A 20907-nucleotide genomic window follows, 5' to 3' on the forward strand; every position below is an offset into this window, starting at 1 on the left:
TGCAGTGAGCCAGGATTACGCCACTGCACTCCAGCCTGGGCGACAGAGCGAGACTCCGTGTCAAAAAAAAGAAAAAAAGAAAAGAAAAGCATCATTTAGCTAGGTGATCCAAGGGAAATTCAAACCTGAGGGAAATATAAGACTTAAAAAGGTGCCTCATTGCTCCTTTCTATAACTCATGTGATTGCTAGAATCACACAGCAACCTGAGAGTAGCACACGCTGATGATAGTTTGGTAAAGAATTTTATTTCTACAGAAAAGGTTAGTCCTCTAGACATCAGGACTATGTTTCTGCCCTCTAAAAAAAGAAAAAGAAAAAAAAAACCGAGAAATTTTGTATACATTCTTGTAGTTTACACCATTACCCTGAATTCAGTTATTACATTGTTAACAACAGTCCAACTCTTCAGATAATTCTGTGATGCCTTTCCTGTGGTTGTGAAAATGAGCTGGCATTATTTTCAAAGGAGACAAGAGTTTAATGACAGCTGAAGTCTCAGTAGACACTTCTTTCTTGGCTTTAATGCCCTTTAAATGGGCTAAATGGAGAAGATTCAGCTTGAAGTGAAAAGGAAAAGTTACCATCTGTATTCTTCTCTTGCCTTTTAATAGTTTATGTTAGCAAAATTAAATACCATTAATTAATAGGGCTATGGTTACAGAAAATCTCAATAGATTTACATGTTTGAAAACTATGCTATGTCATTATACAGTTAATATTTTAAATAGTTGCTTTTTTCTCTTCTAGGTATTTATTTTTTATAGTTATTTATGATTATGAATAATTTAGCCTTAGTTTTTAGCATTACTTTATAAACCAGGTTTTTGTCTCTGATTTTTATCATTTTGCATCTTGTTTTCTAGATCTCTTGGTTGCCAGCCGTAGTGTAGATCTATCATTATTCACTTAGCTATTTCATTTTTCTTCTCCAGTGAGCTCTCCAACTTCCTAAGTTCAATATATGTGATTATGCAAAAATAGTAAGCTGTAGTCTTATGGGAACAAATAAATAATTTCACCTGTGAAGTATCCAACTAGATTCCTCTTTTCTTTACTAAGAGTAGTTGATTTCTGGACACTCACATCAGGAGATGGTTTAGAACGTGATTCCATGGAGTTAGATATGATCTTTCATTTGAATTATTTGGTGTGGCCCTAAGTGAAAGTAGAACACCTTAACTGTAAGTTTACAGGCATCTCTTTGTTATATTTTAGAAGAGAAAATAAATAAATCAACATTGAAGAAATATTGGAGAAATATTTCAAATTGTTTTTTGCTATTTTTGAGCTCTTCTGAGAAAAGGCAATGCTGTGTTTAGAAAACCAAAGTGTTATCTTGTAATCAGACCATTTATAGTCCTATTGTTGGCAGAGGGCTCAAATGCCCTATCTGACTAGGGAATTTATAATAAATTCCCTGATAAACTGAATATCTGATCATATTTCTGCAAAAGAGGGTGTACTTTGGATAGTTTATGTGAACCAATAATTATCTGAGAGGAAGCTTTTAACCTCGGTTTTAAGTTGAGAGAATGTGGTTAGATTTATAAGTTATATCTGAGTTATTGCAATGAATAGACATTTTAACTTTGCATTCATTTACACTGGAACACCAACTCTCATGAGGTCATATAAGATTCATCTGCACATTCAATAAACTTTTATTAAACATCTCCTGTTGGACATGTGCTCATCATGTTGTAGGTACTGGATGATATGTCAGTAACAAAATAGACAAAAATCATTGCCTTCGTGAAGTTTACACATCATTGGGAGATGATGAGGATAGACAAGAAACAAGACAAATAAGTAAAATATATAGTGTACTAGACAGTGATCAGTGCTAAAGGAAAGAAGGGTGTGTGTGTCTGTGTGCGTGTGTGCACACTTATGCTGTGTATATGTAAGGGATCTATTGAAGTTTTAGATGGGATGTCCAGGAAAGGCCTCACAGGGAAGATGCATTTGAACAACGGCCTGAAAGAAGTGAAGAGTTAGTCATGCTGATACCTGAGGAGGAATGTTCCAGGCAGAAAGAACCCCAAGTGCAAAGGCCAGAAGCGGGATTTGAGGCTCTCCCAGTGCCACCCTGGAGTTAGAAGCAGAACAGGAGGACAAGACTCCTGTTACTTTTAAGCAAGCAGTTTAAGCCATACTGTGGCTCCAGCCATAGAGAAAATCTGGCTTATAATGGGTAAGCCACAATAAGCCACAAGGTAAAGCCAGTGTGTTCGGTGACCCAAGAATCATACAACGCAGAGACACAGAGGACGACTTCCTTTCAACCAAAGTAGTAGTCTAACAGATTTGATTCTGTGAGGCGAAGTCACTATTATTCATCTTTATGGATCTTCTAATGTCAGCATGCTCTACACACTTTCCACCTCTGTATTTCAACTTCATTAATTTTTTTCTGCTTCTGATGAGTTATGCAGTATCTTTTTTCTTGTGTTCTCTAAATCTGTTTAGCCAGATTCTCGGGCATAAACATTAGCTCTATATCTCCTACATAAAGCTCATCCCATAAACACCAAGCCTTCCAGCAAGTTCTAAAGGAGTCCTAGTGCAGTGACATGTAGCAATTTTTGTCTTACACTCTAAAACCATTATTCAGACTGCATGTGTATCTCTCTCACTAAACATTTTAATCATTTTCCTCCCTCATCTTTTTTCCTAAGTCATTCCTTTTATGCTTTGAGCTGTCCTAAGAAGGATTGTGAATCTTGTTTGTTTAAAACATATCAGCACTCAAAGACAGAATGAGTTACCTCTTGAGGTTGCAAGGTCTTGCTATTGGAAAGCGTTCATTGGGTCAAAAAGCCCAGGTGCTGGGCATACTAGTACATCCTGGCAACAAGAGGTAGGGAATGATAAAGGTGACTTGGAATCTCCCTGGAAGATCCTAGTTGTTTCTAATACATGGATATGACTGATCCTTGAACAGAAGAATGTGTTGTTAAGTGAGCTACAGGAGCAGGCAGGTGACGGTAGAGGACAGGAGTAAACACACAGGCTTGAATGGCTGAGAAGCAGCTGTTCTTCAGCTGAGACCTTCAGGTCTTACAGCTTGGAAAGCAGTGAGGCACTCAGAAAAGCCAGCAATATATTATTCTTCCCATCTTTGGACTTTAGCCACAGGAAAAAAAAAATGGGGGGGATGTTGAAATACTTCAGTTTTTAGTTTTTTCCCTCCCCCCCCCCCTTTTTTTTTTAAGCAAAGCAAAGGTCCTCAACTTTTTTGCTTTTTTGTTTTGTTTTGTTTTTTTAAAGCAAAGGTCCTCAACTTGGGCCACGCTTTGGTATGATGGGTAGCTTTTAAAAACCCCAGTGTCTGGGTCTTGGCCCAGGGATTCTACTACATGGGTCTGGGGCATGGCCTGGGATTTCTGAGCACTCCACTGGTGCTGGCAATGTGTAGTCCAGGTAGAGCCCACTATTTGGAAGGTCCCTTTCAAGGAGCAGCACCCAATTTCTCCCCTTTCCTGGATCTTTCCAGTCTGGAATGATGGTCGTCGTTTGGGGCATCCTTCTGAGTATTCAGCAATGATTTAGCTTCGTGCTGGAGACAAAATGAGAATGTGTTTAATGTATTTACTTGTGGTAGAGGGATTCCTGGATCAGACTTATCTCTCAAAAAAGGACCTAGAGAACTCTGATTACTTCTCTGGTGGAAACTACCCACCATATGAAATGACTGCTCTCTCCTGGCCCCCAGCTGCAGCGTCCTTCCTCGCCCACTGGCCCAGAGAACAAAAGACCAAGATACCTATGGCTTTCAGCTGTGGTCCCTGCTGCAGCTGCATGGTGCCTGGTAGGTCTCGAGGTCAAGTGTCTGTCTTAGCTTCCTTTCGGTAGTGCTATTGGATTCCAGGGCCGAATGATAATATATTAATGAAACCTCAGCCACACATTTATTTGTTCTTCACAGCTGCCAATTTTCTTGTGCTGTAAATCACAGAGAAGAAAAAGATCAACAGGCAGAGATATGATTCCTTTAGCAGCTCCCAGTGTTTGGAGGATGTGAAGTAAATAATCATAGCCTTTGTGTTAAGCATTCATTATTTTACCAGATCTGGGTCGGCTTTGGCTTTGTATTTTGAGCCTTGCCTTGCTGACAGTGAAAGTGACTTGGTGTCATGGCCACAGATCTTCTCCTTAAAGTCTCTGCCTCTTTGTGAGGCCCTGAGTGAGGGAAGGAAATGGATGCTCATTTGGAGCATTCTGTATGACACTGGATACCCTAGGTGCTCTTACATGCTTTCTTTTTTTTTGTCCTCTCAACAAATGCACACTCCATTGGGCCCTGGGTCTTGATCAAATGCGTTGGGGGTTAGAGATGTGGAGTTCTTTTCTTGGATTTGCTTTTGACCTTAAGTGAAATTGTTTTTCCCAGAGGGATTGTGATGATGTATTTCCCTGGATTCATGATAGAAATAATGGCTTTTTAAAATATGAACCTATATGTGGTTACTTTGACTCAAGAATTTCTCTTTTTCTGTAACAATGTAAGAGGGATAGCTGCCACATTGTATGGAAAAATAGACACAGTCTTGAATGGGAAGTCTTAGGAGGTTCGAGCTGCAATTCAGCCATTTTCATAGGCACGTGTGTTTGGTTGAGTGGTTGAACCTTTCTGCCTGTGTCATTACGAGAAAGAATTGGCTAACCTAGTGTTTGCCTTAAATGGGGTTCAGCAGCTCAAATGAAGTATCTTTACATGACAGTGGTTTAGAAGGAAGCCTTAGTACAATACAGTCTCCCCCTTATTTGTGGGTTTGCTTCCTGCAGTCAATCATGGCCCAAAATATTGAATGAAAAATTCTATGAATAAACAGTTTGTAAGTTGTGAATTGTGTACCATTCTGAGAAGTGTGATGAAATCTTGCACTGTCTACTCCACCCCACCTGGGATGTGAATCATCCCTGTGTCCAGTGTATCCAACCATTACTATGTGGGAAAAAATATAGCATACATAGGGGTCAGGAATATCCATTGCTTTCAGCATCCAATGAGGATTTTTTGATGTATCTCCCATGCATAAAGGGGGCCTACTGGGTACAATCTTAGTTGCTTTTTCTATATTTCCCTGTGGCTCTTCTCTCCTTGCTCATATGATTACTGGTTCTTTTGATACTTTTTGTTTTCTCCGTGCTTTTCCTCACATTGAAATGCTGTCCCCCTACTCTTTGCCAGATGATCAGCTCTTAGTCATGACAGTGGGTTGATTTGTGGCCACTGAAAGATAGGTTCAAGTCTTAATGCCTGGTACCTGTGTATGTGAGCTTATTTGGAAAAAAGGGTCTTTGCAGATATAATTAAGTTAAGGACTTCAAGATAATATAATCCTGGGTTAACCATGTAGGCCCTAAATCCAGTGATAAGTGTCCTCATAGGAAGAGAAGACACAAACAGATGGATGAGACATGCATGAGAAGACCATATAAAGACACAGGCAGAAATTGGAGTGATACTGCCACAAGCTGAGGAATACATGGGGCTATCCTAAGCTGGAAGAGACAAAGAAGGATCCTGCCCTAGAGCTTTCAGAGGGAGTGTAGCCCTGCCAACACCTAGATTTCATACTTTTGGCCTCCAGATGTGTGAGAAAATAAGTACATTTCTATTGTTTTAAGATACCAAGTTTGTAGTAATTTGTTATATTGGTCACAGGAAACTTTATTTTATTTTATTATTATTTTTTAGAGACAGGGCTTCGCTCTGTGACCCAGGCTGGAGTGAAGTGGCATGATCATAGCTTACTGCTGCCTCAAACTCTTGGGCTCACGGGATCCTTCCACCTCAGCCTCCCAAGTAGCTAGGACTACAGGTGTGTGCCACCATGCCCAGCTAATTTTGTAAATTTTTGTAGAGACAGGGTCTCACTATATTGCCCAGGCTGTTCTCAAACTCCTGGGCTCAAGCGATCCTCCCAGTTTGGTCTCCCACAGTGCTGGGATTAGAGACACATGAGCCATGGCACCCGGCCAAGTCACAGGAAACTAATATACTCATCTTTTAAGGCTTGACTCAGGTTTCTTGTGCTCCTGGAAGTGTCCCCCAATTCCCCTAGGCACAAGGTGCGCCTCCTCTGTGTGCATATGCTACCCCTCACACCTGTCACTCTACTTGTTCCTGCTTGTGTAATTATCCAGGGATGTGTTGGCCTTCTCCATGACACTGAGGGCTCTGTGACAGTTGGTGGTATTTCTCTTCAATACTTCTCACCTGGCACAGCAGACGCTCAATACATGGTTGTTTTTTTTTCTAAATATACAAAATGAGTTTTGTTCCCAAATTATCTCTCAACTTTGTTAACTACCCCCAGCACATTATCCTGGGCACTCAGTTCCTGCAGTGGGGCCCAGTGTGCCTGATGTTTCATCTGCAGACACACTTCCTCTTTTGGCACACGCTGCCAGATTAATATTGTTTCTAGAGTTGCTACACAAGGACTTGTTCACTCAGACTCTCTTAGCAGCTCCATACCTCTTGCTTTCAAGTCCCTCCACTCTCCAAAGTTCTTTATCTGCCACTACCATACCCTATGAACTCTAGGAAAACTCATGTGTTCTTTGCATTTACAGAACATTCTTAATTCATGTAAATCCTTTGCTAGAACTGTGGTTGGCAGGAAAGCCCTTCTTTCCATCACTGTTGAAATCTCAGTTACATTGAGAGCTCTGATCAATTCCCACCTCTTTTTTGGGGCCTTCTCAGTCACTCAGGCAGTAATGCTGTGTTCCTTATCAGAAACTCTGTTGTATTGGTTGTCTGTGCTTTTGTAGGCATCATTGTAGACCAGGGTAGAATATTTGGGGACATGTCTTTTCTAGCATGACAGGAGGGTGTTCTCTTATGATGTTAGAGCCAACTCTTTTTCATCCTTGCATCTCCTTCTGGACCTAGAGGTCTCCAGGGAAGTGCTGTGCCTCGTTAATTGGGCTTGCTAAAGATATTAATGCATGTGATAGTGATACAGGGAAATTCAATAACCTATCCTGGTGTAGATTTTTGAAATTTTTCCTTAGGGCATTTATAATTGCTTTGTTCTTACAGGATTTTGTGAAAATGAATGCATTATTGGAAAGCTACCCATTATGCAGAGTTGACATATAATGACCTCTTAGAAACAGATTTGCCAATGGAAGAACAGCCTTAAATTTCTGGTGAAGAATGTAGGAATTGTTCTTGTCAAGGAGTACTCCTTTCCTCCCTTTGGGTGGGTTGGTCTTCAGCAAGTGGTTGAAGAATTTAGGGAAAGGTATTGGAAACAGGGAGAGATAGACGCACTGGAAGAGCAGAAGAGCTGTGAACGGAGGCTGGGGCCATTGGTTTCAAGCAGAACAAGTGGCTGAAAAGCTGTGCTAAGCAGGGCTTTGAGAGAATCTATATCCCATGATCACCTCAAAATTCTGTGAGTCACCAGCTGGACAGGTCGTAGCTCTGATATCCAACCCCCTTGAAATTCGTTGTGATCTTAAAGTTATTGTAATGACAAATCATGGCTGAGGCAATTATTGAGGTTCCCCCTAACCATACAGTGGGATTGGAAATAGGCAGGAAATGTATCTCACAATAATCCTCAACTCCGGAAATTTCCATAGCATTCTTTTCTCCTCAGTGAAAAAAGTAGTTTTATTTTAATAGCATATTTTTGTTCTAATTTACTTATGTAGGTTTAGAAAACTTAGTTTCCAAAAACTTTCCCTGGCCTTTTATCTGTTAAAAGCATCAAATAGCATAAGCATAGTGGGAAGGGCTTTGGAGTCCTGAGTTTGAATCCTGCTTCGGTTATTTGCTAGCTATGTAACCTTGAGCAATTTACTTGATTTCTCTCTAAGCATTGGATTCCATATCACTGAAATGAAAATGATAATAATACTTACAAGGTTCCTGAGGATTGAATACAGTCACATGAAGAGTAGCTGGCAGAGAATTAGTTCTTAATAAATAGTAATCCTTATTCTTATAGGATTTGTGGAGGAGGGAAGACCGAGATGGTACAATGAGCTTGAGCTTAATTACTTACAAGTAATTGAGAGACAGTGAAATTATAGAAGTAACTGTGGTATATTCTAATTCAATGTGTTTCTTAAGGAAATCATTTGTATTACTTAATTCTTTGCAGAATAATGGGACCACTGAGCATCAGGTGGAATCTTTCATAAGGAAAAAGCTGGAGTCACTGTTAAAAGAATCTCAAATTCGAGATAAAGAAGATCCTGATAGTTTCACAGTGAGGGCACTATTGAAGGCCACGCATGAAGGCTTAAATGCACACCTGAAGCAGGTATCTGATTCCCTCTTGTACTTATCCTTCAACAGGAAAAAGAAAGCATCTCATACTTTGTTTCTAATCATTTGTGAAATGCTCCTCCAATCTTCTATTTCTGTCCTCATTTTGCTTGAGAAATGAACATCTCCTATTCCAAAATGATATGAGAAATAGTTAAAAGTGGATTGGGTGGAGGTAGAAATGACTCAAATACTGCTCCACTTGGACCCGCAGGACAAAGCTGAGTGTTTTCAGAATCATCTGCATGCTCAGGTGAGGGAAGAAGTTCCAGGCCCCTGTGTCCCTTGCCCTCCCACCTCTCCACATTCATTAGATGTCTGCCTTCCCTGCTACTACCACCTGTCTTCCAGGGCTGACAGCTCCTCAGGCAGAAGGAAGATCATATGGGGGTGATCGCCCTTGGATCCTAAGTGATCACTCTGCATTGATGGTTGCCCTCTGGACCCTACACGAGTCTAGCCATCCAATTGCTAGGCTGTTCCTCAGGCCCATTTAGTTTCTAAACATAGAAATCCTAATTCAAAATGGCTTCAATGATGAAGAAGATGTTGGGTTTGATAAGCAGCAAATTTATTTGCAGAATGGCCTATGGGGTGGGTTTAATCCAGAGGCTCAGTGGTGTCATCGTAGACCTATCTTTTTGCTCTACCTATCATGCTATCAGTGTCATCTCAAGTCTGGTTCTCCTGTCCATCAGCTGTCCATGATAGTTGCGAGATGACTGCCAACAGGCCCATGAGCTATGTGTTTCTTGGTCCATATCCAGAGAGATTGAGAGAGCATATTTGCCCCAACTAACAAACGAGAGTTGCCTAGTTCATGTGCCTACCCCTAAACTAATCACAGTGGCCATGGGTAAGTGTCCTTCCTGAAACAGTACTTGGCCAGAGTATAGGATCATAATAGCTTGCTAATGCCAGTGAGAACTTACCTCTGAAGCTCTTGTCGAGGTTAGCGCCTCTCAAACTGCATGTTAGGGGGCAGATGGAATACTGGGGAGACAACCAAAAGGTCAATTACAGCATTACTGCCCTTATAGTTTATCATATAATTCTGGATTTTCTTAATAATTTCTATAAATAGCAACAATCTTCTCACTCTCCTCGCCTCCAGCCATTTATTTTCAACACCAGAAGTACCTGTAAGATCAGACTTGTTTAGCCTATCTTGATTCTGCTTCTTGTCCTTAGTGAACTCTCATTGGCTCATCTGGGCCAGTTACTTCCCTTATGTGTTTGGAGAAGTCTTTGCCCCATCCTAGATTATCTAATTGGAAATGCAAACCATAAGGCTTGGATATTCTGGAAGAAACAAATTAAGCCCGTCTCTCTTTTGCTATTCATTAAAGAGATCCTAATGACCATTTCTCCATCAGGTAAAATGGTAAGAGAACCGAAAATTTTAGAGAGGTAGTGTAGCAAAACTCATCTCCTTTTTACTTATTTTTGAGGTTTTTTAACACTGCTATGTTTTTAAAATATGGTTTCAGTTCACTCGGCAAGCAAAGGCAAGTTACTGTTGAGACGAGTCCATCTGTACCAGATACATGTGTCGGTTGAAATCCAAAGCTGAGAATGTGCTGAGTGTGGCTCTGGGCAGCACGTCACTCCAGCTTCTACTTTTCTGGACCGTCAATCAACAGTGCAGAATTCATTTCTATTTGTACTGTCTTTTTCCTGCGGAACCCTGAAGAAAAATAAAAATGAAATTCACCTTCAGGCTGGAAGAACTTAGTAGTCACAGGAAATGGTTCTTAAGAGTTCTGGAATCTGCTGCTTTCTTTATATCTGAACTACTGCTGCCTGGATAACCTTAACAAGTTCCTAAGCTCTCAGCTGCCCTGCTTAATGTCTCATTCACACCACTGCCATAGTGATAGTTCAGAAATGTGCATCGGGTCATGTCATTCTCCTGTTTTCAACCATCTCAGGGATCCTCATAGTTTGGAGGATAAAGCTCGGATTCAGAGATAATAGCCCATAAGATCCTTCCTTCCTGTTCTGGCTCCTAGCGGTGACACGCACAGAGTGTGCATGTGTATAAGTCCACACGTGCATACCTCCACTTGCCACATTTCCTGGCACCATGCTCTTACCACATGGCTTTCGTGTTGGCTGTTTTCTTGGCCATAGTACACTTGCTCTTCCCCATTTTACGTAGATAACTTGTACTCATCTTTAGGCTTCAGCTTTTGTATCATGTCCCCTTGGAAGTTCTTAATTCTCAAATACAGTAGATGGTCTCTCTCTGCCATCCCACAGTACCCTAAGCTTTCCCCATTATAGTCTTATGACAGTGTATTGTAATCATTTGTCTCTACTATTAGACTGTAAGCCAAATAGGGGCAGAGTCTGCATCTCTTCTGTTTGCTCTTGTCCTTATATACATGCTGAGTTCCTAGGACAATGTCTTACTCATTAAATCAGTGAAAGATGTGCCGATGCTCAGGGAGAGGTCCAAGTTGGTGATAGGTATTTGTAGATATCTATTTCCTACATAAAGAGCATGATAATGGGATAGAAAATGTTGGGGAAGTGGAAGGAAGCCAGAGAGAGGACTTGTAACTAGACAGAATCCTGTTTTATCACCAACGAGCTTTGTAACTTTGGGAATGTAATCTAACTTGTCTGTATTTCTGCTTTCCTCTTCTGTAAAATTGGGATTTTAATCATACTTATTTCCAGGGTTGGTTACATATATTCTTATAGTAAATGAGAATATATGTAATGTAATTAACATTATCCTTAGGGTATAGTAGGTGCCTACTAAATAGTGTGACCTTATACCTCAATTTGCCTGTGACAGCCATGCTTTATACCTGTTGTCCCAGCATAATTATTAAAAGTATCCCATTTTATTCTTAAAAGGTCCTGTTTTGGACAATAAATGGCATGGGCCCCCTACCAATAGATGGGTTACTAGAAATAGAAAGGAACTCACAGATTAATTGGTTCATTTCACAGATTTAAAAAAAACAGACCAAAAGAAGAGGCTTTCTAAAGGACATGTAGCTATTTGGTGGCAGAACTGGGTCTTCTAACTTGGAGACCAGTGCTACATCTATGACCACATCTGGTTGCCTTCTTAATTCCACAGTTTTGGCCGGGCGCGGTGGCTCAAGCCTGTAATCCCAGCACTTTTGGTAGGCCGAGACGGGCGGATCACGAGGTCAGGAGATGGAGACTATCCTGGCTAACATGGTGAAACCCCGTCTCTACTTAAAAAAAAATACAAAAAACTAGCCGGGCGTGGTGGCAGGCACCTGTAGTCCCAGCTACTCGGGAGGCTGAGGCAGGAGAATGGCGTAAACCCGGGAGGCGGAGCTTGCAGTGAGCTGAGATCTGGCCACTGCAGTCCAGCCTGGGCGACAGAGCGAGACTCCATCTCAAAAAAAAAAAAAAAAAAAAAAAAAAAAATTTCCACAGTTTTTGAACAGTTAATGATTTGCATTGATAGATCTCCAAAAGCAATAAACATACATGAATCAGTTAACAGTTACCTAACATCAGTCACCTTGTAAACCCCTCACCATTACTCCTCCAGCATTTTTTGAACTGCTCTTTCCCCAACCAGTTCTTGGACTTCACCCAACCTCTTCCCACCTCTACTTGCATCTTTGATTAGCGTCTATGGGCATATACAGATGCCCTTCCCAACCTTTTGGCTTTAACTGTTTTTGCTCACCCACATTTGTTCCATTTATGTGGTCACCTGTTTCTCCTCTGTTTAGCTGGAGTCCTGGTCAGGTAGGGCCTACTGGTCTCTCCTTATACCATGTTATTAGTATTGAACCACCTAACATATTTTTAGGGATGACAAATGAATAAGAGTTTAAACCCTCTTAGCAGGTGGCCTTTTGTTCCCTAATGAGACATAGGCTCCAGGAAAGAGAGTTGGCCCAGTGTCTCTAACTGGAAAATTAACCTATGTAAGGAAAAATTCAGAGGCTACAATACCTCTTTCCAGTGCTCATCACAGAGAGAATTATTTCAGCGAACAGATACACTTTGCTTGGTTTACTTTAAACAAACAAAAACAATCTTATTGTGTCATAGATATCCTTGGATTTTATTTATTTATAATGTTTTAAAATCCCACATAGCACTGTTTAGTCAATGTGATCCACTTTCTTTATTCAATAGAATTGGCTGCTAATGACTTTTGGTCATTTTCCAAAACTGAATCCCCACTTAACTGAAAATGACTTAACCCCACTCAGAACATTTAAAAGAACACATCCTGTGCTGTGGAGAGCCTGGTGAACAGGCGCCATGAGGGCCAGCACACCTGCACACTGCTGAGAGCCCTTGACCTTAGCTTTGGGAAGGTACAGGCAGCTGCTGCGTCCTGGCTGGCATCCATCTCTCCGTGCCAATATTTCCCTTTCCAAGTCAGGCAGAGCCACCTTTGTGGTAGTGGAGTGTGGAGCAGGAGGAAATGAGTGGAGTCTGCTTGTTTCTCACCTAGAGGCAAACAGAAGAGAAGAGAGGGCCCCCTTGCCATTCCACCAGAACTAAGGAAAAAGACAAAAGCAAAGAAGATAAATAGTTATATTATGCCTTTGTTTACTCAGAGTCCAGATGTAAAGGAAAGTGGAAAGAAATCACATGGACGATCGCTCATGACCAACTTCGGAAAACATAAGGTATGAATTAAGAGTAATAAATATGCATAATTCAGTTAATTTAAAGATTCTGGAAGGTAACAGGAGAATATCATCATGACCTTGGAATAACTGAAGATTTCTTAAACGGGACATCGGTAAAGGGAAAGACTGATATTTAAAGTACTTTAAAAGTTAAGAACTTCTACACATCAACAGTATCAAAAAGCAAGTTACATATTGGGAAATAATATTTTGAATACATATATCCAATAATATATCCCAAAAAACTGTATTTAACATCTTAAATACACATATCCAATACATAATGAATATGTGTTACTAAAACTGGGGTGTGTATTATATATTCTATCCTGAATTTATAAATAGCTTCTATAAATAAATAAAAAGAGAGGCACCCTAATTTCTAAAAGATGGGCAAAACCCTTAAACAGGCACTTCACAGAAGAAGATATCCAAATTGCTAATAAAGAAAAGGGATTCACCTATCGGTCATCTGGGAAACACAATTTAAATGACTATGTAATTCCATATACACCCACCACAACAGATATTAAAAGACGGCAAGAACCAAATGTTAGTGAGGCCAAAGAACTTGAATTCTCATACACCGCTTATGGTTGTGCACATTTGTGCAACTACTTTGGCCCACTATTTCACAGTATCTGACTACGTACTATGACTTAGCAGTTCTATTGTTAGGTATATGTCAAAAGACAGAAATAGGTCAGGTGCAGTGGCTCATGCCTATAATCCCAGCCCTTTGGGAGGCCAAGGTGGGTGGATTACCTGAGGTCAGATGTTCAAAACCAGCTTAGCCAACATGGCCAAACCCCGTCTCTACTAAAAATACAAAAATTAGCCAGGTGTGGTGGTGTGTGCCTGTAATCCCAGCTACTCAGGAGGCCAAAGCACCAGAATTGCTTGAACCCAGGAGGCAGAGGTTGCAGTGAGGCGAGATTGCGCCACTGCACTGCAGCCTGGGCAACAAGAGTGAAACTCCATCTACAAAAGTAAAAAAAGACAGAAATAACAATATTTGTATTGAGATTGGTAATAGTACAAAGAGGAAAACATACAAATGTCCATTGATAATAGAATGAATAAAAATTGTGGTGTATTCACATAAGAGAATAGTTAACAACTAAGAAAATGACAAAATTACAACTTTATGCAATAATATGATGATCTTTATAAACATGATGTTGAGCAAAATAAACCAGACCCAAGAGAGTACATACAGTTTGCTTCCATTGATATTAAATTCAAAACCAGGCAAAAGAAACCCTATAGAGTAGACATCAGAATAGTTATTACCTCCACAGAGAAAGGAATGACAGGGTTGGAAGATCAGAAGGCTTTTGGGAGACAGATAACATTCTATTTCATCATACGTGTGGTTGATTTGTGAAAGACATCAACCTGTACACTTAGGACCAGTGTGCTGTCCTAACTGTATGTTATACTTCAATAAAATAAAAAAAAGTTACACTAACTGGTGTCTTCTGGACAGATTAGCTGTTTGACAGTAAAACTCACATAAGAATTCGATTATTAGATGGTGAACTTTACTTTATACATGAGGTTTCTGTAAGGCCGTTTCTTCTACTTTAAGGAATGTCATATATAGAATTTCCTGCCCATCAGTGAGATAATTTATTGTAGACTAGTCAGATTAGTCATTGTCACAAAATATTGAAAACAACCAAAATGTTCACCCCCAAAGAGTGTGTAAGTAATCTGTGAGTCATTCACATAATGGACAATTATGTGGCCATTAAAATATGATCCCTTGGAAGAGCTCAACATGTGAAACATTAAATGAAAAAGTAAGGTGAGAAGTTGATTCTATGATACGATAACCATGAAAAGATGTGTCAAAACTGGATGTCCAGAATGTATATCACTCTCTGAATGTTATTATCTGTCATTGGTGATTCATTTATTATTTCTAATTTTTGCATTTTATAGTAAAAATGATGCTTAAGGCCGGGCACGGTGGCTCAAGCCTGTAATCCCAGCACTTTGGGAGGCTGAGACGGGTGGATCACGAGGTCAGGAGATCGAGACCATCCTGGTTAACCTGGTGAAACCCCGTCTCTACTAAAAAATACAAAAAACTAGACGGGCGAGGTGGCGGGCGCCTGTAGTCCCAGCTACTCGGGAGGCTGAGGCAGGAGAATGGCGTAAACCCGGGAGGCGGAGCTTGCAGTGAGCTGAGATCCGGCCACTGCACTCCAGCCTGGGTGACAGAGCGAGACTCCGTCTCAAAAAAAAAAAAAAAAAAAATGATGCTTAAAAAGACATTTATTATTGTATAACTCAAATTACTATGTGGAATTAGAGAGTATTTCACTTCTGGTTTGCAACTTGTCATTACAATTAAAATAGTCTTTCAAAATAGATGTTTTAGGGAGTACTTCACCTAATTAAAATTTATCATACCTCAAGTTATAAGAACAAATTGTTGTCCATGAGACTATTTATAGATTATTTTAATAAATATTGACAGTATTTTAAATGGAAAGTTAATGTTATATAGATTAGAGAATGACTTTCTGTGCCATTTATTTAATTATCACAACAATAATCCTTTGAAATAGATGTTCTTGCCACACTTTTTCTAAAGATCCAATAGGAAGCTAGTGAGGTTAGCCAGGTTACCAGCTTCGTGAAAGGTGGAACATGAGATCCTCAAATGGTAGGGCTTCCATACCTGCATGCTGAGGTTCTCAAGGCATAAATAATACCGGAGAAAGTTCCAAACCAAACTGGCACCTCACTGTCAGTGCAATAGAGAGAAGTTGCGTATGTTTATGCCAGCTGTGTAGCTTTTTTGATTTTGGGGTGGGGGTTGGGGGAAACATGAGAAAATCTAGAAAGTGGCTGGTCCTATGGTAATTTGGGGATGGAGACCCTTTCCCTTTCTAAGCCACATTCCTGACGTCCAGGGTTCTCTGTCTAAACATCTTACTTTTGTTTGTAGACACTGTATTTTTGAAGGCAAAGTTGTCTGCAATTATTGGGGTGGTCCTTCCCCATCATTTGTATTGTTTATTTATTTATTTAGAGATGGAGTTTCGTTCTTGTTGTCCAGGCTGGAGTACAATGGTGGGATCTCGGCTCACGGCAACCTCCACTTCCTGAGTTCAAGCGGTTCTCCTGCCTCCACCTACCAAGTAGCTGGGATTATAGGCACCTGCCACCACACCCAGCTAATTTTTGTATTTTTAGTAGAGATGGGATTTCACCATTTTTTGACCAGGCTGGTCTTGAACTTGTGACCTCGGGTGATCCACCCACCTTGGCCCCCCAAAGTGCTGGGATTACAGGTGTGAGCCACCACACCTTGCCCATCATTTGTATTGTTGAGGTCTGTGTTGCCTAAATACTGGGGCTATCTCCAAATTGATGGGGATGAAATCATACCATCCCAAAAAAGTTTTATTGTGAAACAGCTAATCTGTCCAAAAGACATCAGATTAAACCTGGAGCCTTTCAGCCTATATTCTGTGGGTAGCAATATTTTTTCCTGCTGATAGAAGTGAAAATGGGTCAAAATCTCAAAAGGGAGATTTGATTCAGATGGTCATTTGAGTGCATACTGATCAAAAGCAGAAATGGTAGTTATTCAATTTTTTTTAAAAAAAATTACTACATGTCCTTTTTTAAAAAAACAAATGTGCCTTTTACAGTTTATTAATAGTGAGCTTCCCATACAAAAGGGCATTTTGTCCCTTATAATCATTTAAATAGATACTGCAATTTTGACTCTACCCCTAGTAGAAACCTTCAAAATGCATGACTAATAAAGTCTTTCTAATACATCAACTTTGTGTGTCTTTGAAGTCAGTTTCTGAGCATGAAACTCTCAGTTTTGCATTAACATTTTAATATAATTATGGCCTTAGATATTCTTGTTATTAATGGTAAAGCAAACTGCAATATTTGGTCATTTTTTCCCTCCAAGTTATTATGCTTGTGCAAGACATGTGCATTTTAAAGCCCAGCTCATTTTCTGCATGTTGTAAATATACTTGATACAATGAGTTTGTTAAGTTTGTTTTGATTTTTCTGGCAGAAAACTACAAAATCACGGTCTAAATCTTACAGTACTGATGATGAGGAAGACACACAGCAGAATACTGTCAAGGAGGGTGGACAGCTGTACAGGTAAGAAAGCATCTCCGTGTCTCCTGCTCACACTCCTGAGGCCCCTCCATCCGTGTCAGCTTAATCATTTTTCTTGTACATGTCTAGAGAATTGGATCACAAGGAAAGTACTCTGTGCTGTGGAACATGTGAAGAACAGCCGAATATGAAATGATAGTTTATGTAGGGAACTCAGCACTGTGCCTGGCACATAATGAGCTCTTTATAAATGTTAGCTGCAGCAGTTGTCTAATCAAAGGTATTTTCAGAGAAGAGGGAGGGAGCACATGAACTAATACAAAGGCCGTCACAAGAGACTAAAGAAGATGGATGCTAAGCCCATGTTAGGAGCCAAGCATCTGAAATCAACCAGATTTCAAATTCTTGCTCCTCCACTTACCAACTTTAACATAGGATGTGTTTGGCTCCTCATTGTATCTGTCCCTTAGAGTCATTGTAAGGATTAAAGGAATTAAACTAATTAGCCCCGAAAGCCCTGGCCCAATTAAATAAGTATCCAAAAAAAGTTCTTTTTTGTTTGTTTGTTTTTTGTTTGTTTTTATTGCCAATAGTATTTGTGATGAGTAACATGACCGTATTTTCAGAATCCAAATGGTGACACATGATTCATTACAGGAGTTCCTGGCAGTTTATTTATACCATAACATTCACAAAGAAATACAAATTATATACATTAGATAGATATGGATGCATACACACACTTTTGCCTTTATTGAAAAATGAAATTAGAAGCATAGAAGCCCTGTAGGAATAAAACTTTAGTGTTCAATTAAACTTTATATTTGAGCTCCAACAGAATATCTACACACAAACTAGTAACTAATTAGAAGGGCAGAAGAGATGTATGTGGTCCCTACTCTAGGGAACAGAAAATTGAATATATAGTTACAGTAAAGGATAAAGAGAAAATAATAGGATCACCTTCTGGGAGACCTCTGCTGTGACTGTTGTCATATGTAAGTTTGAGAAAGGCTTAACTCTGACACATATAGCCAGGTGAAAGGCAGTGTTTGAGGAAAGCTACAGTAATCTTAATGTGTGCAAAGGAGACGTCAATACAGGTATCATAGGAAATCATTTTGCATGCTGCTTAGTGTCAACTATAGGTTTTCCCATAATAGTTATCAGGGCCTGAGCATCTATGATGATGTCCTTTTGGGACTTCAGTAACCTAAGGCACCTCTAGGATGAGGAATAAAAAGAGTTAATTTTCTGTAGAATTTCTCCATCTCACGGAATGTCTTACAGTTTTATAATTTTGAGGCATGACTTCACACTGATTTATAATCATTAGCCTTCACAAAATCAGATTTTCACCAGTGGCTGTAGAGTTTCCTAATTATATGGTAAAGAAGGAGCATGCATTCTTTTTCTATTGATTTTTACCACAGTAAAGTTCTCAGCAGACCATCACATTCCCCTCACATACCCACTTTTCTCCTATAGGGGAACATCTAACTATTGAAAAGAAACCTCACAAAAGAAGATATACAAATGGCCAACAAACACATGAAAAGGTGCTCAACATTATTAGACATTAGGGAGATATAAATCAAAACTACCTTTTCACATCCACTAGGATACTTATAACCAAAAAGGCAGGCAATAACACATATTATTTCTGTTCCCTAGAGTACGGACCACATACGCCTCCTCTGCTCTTCCTAATTAGTTACTATTTTATGTATAGATATTCTGTTGGAGCTTAAAAATATAAAGTTTAATTGAACACTAACGTTTAGGTTTGTTTTTGGTAGTTATGTTTCCCATAGGAGAAAAGTGTGTGTGTGAGGGGAATGTGATGGTCTGTGGAGGACTTGACTGCAGTAGAGAGTGGCGGTACAATTTGTAAGGTTGCAGAGCAGATCCTAGGAGTGGTTTGTAGGAGAGAGAAGACTATTAAAATATCTAAGATAAAAGCAGCACTAGATAAAGTAATGAATGTTTGTTTTAAGAAAGCTGGAGAATATAGAAAAAGTATAAAGAAGAAAGTTAATATCCTTTGTAATGACACCTGTCCAATAATCACTATGGAAATTTGGCATCTTACCCTTTAGGTATATAATTCTTGTGGCCCACTACCCACTATACAGTGTTTCTGTTCCATTTTAGCCCAGGTCTCCTCCCTGCAAAGGCCATATAGTTTCCTGATGAACTCTGGTGTTACTCTCTAACTGGGTCACAGTGGGAATCCAGCCTTTCACAGCAGAACTCACAAATGCATGAGGAAGAGGCTGTGATTCCTGGCAGAGCAGTGAATAAAACCACATTACATTAGTCCCCACGTTATCATGAGAAATGACTCCGGTGGGCACCTGAAACCACAGATAGTAGTGAACCCTCTCTATGTATTGTTTTTCTCTTTCCTTATTAAGTCAAGCACTTTCACCTTTTCATTTAAAGGAAGCACTTTGCAGCATCTCTTTGGGATATCTGAATTGCCAGCATTACTACTCCTGCACTTTAGGGCCATTATTAAGTAAAATAAGAGTTTCTTAAACATAAGCACTGCAAAACCTCCACAGTCAGTCACATAAGAAGCCATACATCATGGATATGCTGGACAAAGGGATGGCTCACGTCCAGAGTGGGACGGAGCAGGACCTCACAAGATTTCATCATGCCACCAAGAATGGCACACAATTTAAAATGCATGACCGGGTGTTATCCTAGCATTTTGGGAGGCCAAGGCGGGTGGATCACTTGAGGTCAGGAGTTGGAGACCAGCCTGCCAACATGGTGAAACCCTGTCGCTACTGAAAATACAAAAAATTAGCTGGCGTGGTGATGCACACCTATAGTCCCAGCTACTCGGGAGGCTGAGGCAAGAGAATCACTTGAACCCGGGAGGTGGAGGTTGCGGTAAACCAAGATTGCACCACTGCACTGCAGCTTGGGTGACAGAGAGAGACTGTGTCTCAAAAAAGGAAAAAAAATCTCATGGTTTATTTCTGAAATTTTCCACTTAATATTTTTAGACCATGGTTGACTATGGGCAAATGAAACTCTGGAAAGGGAAACTGAGGTTAAGAGGGGACTACTGTGGTAGGATTTTTGTGGTAGAAAGAGCACTGAATTAGGAATCACACTTGGGTTCCAATCCTGGCTCCCTTAGGACCTGGGGCAGGTATTCCCTATTAAATCATTGTCTTAAATAAGGAAAGTGGGATAACCAATAACCCAAACCTCTTTCAACTCCAAAATGTCATGCGTCCTATGTGGGTACCTCACAGATTGGGTCGCCGAAGGAAAACCATGAAGCTCTGCCGAGAACTCTCTGATTTGGTTGTGTACACAAACTCCGTGGCCGCTCAGGACATTGTGGATGACGGTAAGAATGAGGAGTTTTCTCCTTCCACTCTGAATAAACATTCTTGACCTTTCTCTTTCAATTGTTAATGAATTTTTGTTAATCCGATTATCAACACACATTTTTGGGACTATGTAGAAACCAATTTGAGTGTCAGGAAACTCACTGCTGCCATAGTGTTGAGTTGCCATGGAGGGTTCTACTGATTACTGTGGTTGCCTGATTGACCAGAGGCCAGAGAAAGTTCCCACAGGGCCGAGGAGGACTTTATTACTGTACAAAGACAAGTGCATCAGGGCAAGACCTTCCTGCAGCACTTGAACTGTGAAGACCAGGCCCGGCTTGAGGACCAGGTCATAGATGGCCATTCCAAATGCTAATGACCAAAAGAAGAAATTAATTGGCTAAAACCACACCTTGAAAAGCCCTATATTTTCTCAGTGAAAGTTTTGACTTGGGTGAAAATAGCTTAATCCAGATTGAAGTTTTAACAAAAAGAGC

General features: G+C 40.1%; 1 protein-coding gene across 9 annotated transcripts in view; it reads left to right on the forward strand.

Annotated features, from left to right (window-relative positions):
- PLCH1 (phospholipase C eta 1) overlaps positions 1 to 20907 on the forward strand; it is a 268796-nt gene that overhangs the window by 230883 nt on the left and 17006 nt on the right. For all 9 annotated transcript variants that reach the window (XM_073023500.1, XM_073023499.1, XM_008008632.3 and 6 more), the window contains 4 exons: positions 8132 to 8293; positions 12873 to 12944; positions 17005 to 17096; positions 20330 to 20427. In XM_073023500.1, the coding sequence (XP_072879601.1) occupies positions 8132 to 8293; positions 12873 to 12944; positions 17005 to 17096; positions 20330 to 20427 (424 nt within the window). The remainder of the gene's footprint in view (positions 1 to 8131; positions 8294 to 12872; positions 12945 to 17004; positions 17097 to 20329; positions 20428 to 20907) is intronic.

The sequence above is a fragment of the Chlorocebus sabaeus genome, chromosome 15 (assembly GCF_047675955.1).
Source record: "Chlorocebus sabaeus isolate Y175 chromosome 15, mChlSab1.0.hap1, whole genome shotgun sequence".
Classification (NCBI taxonomy): domain Eukaryota; kingdom Metazoa; phylum Chordata; class Mammalia; order Primates; family Cercopithecidae; genus Chlorocebus; species Chlorocebus sabaeus.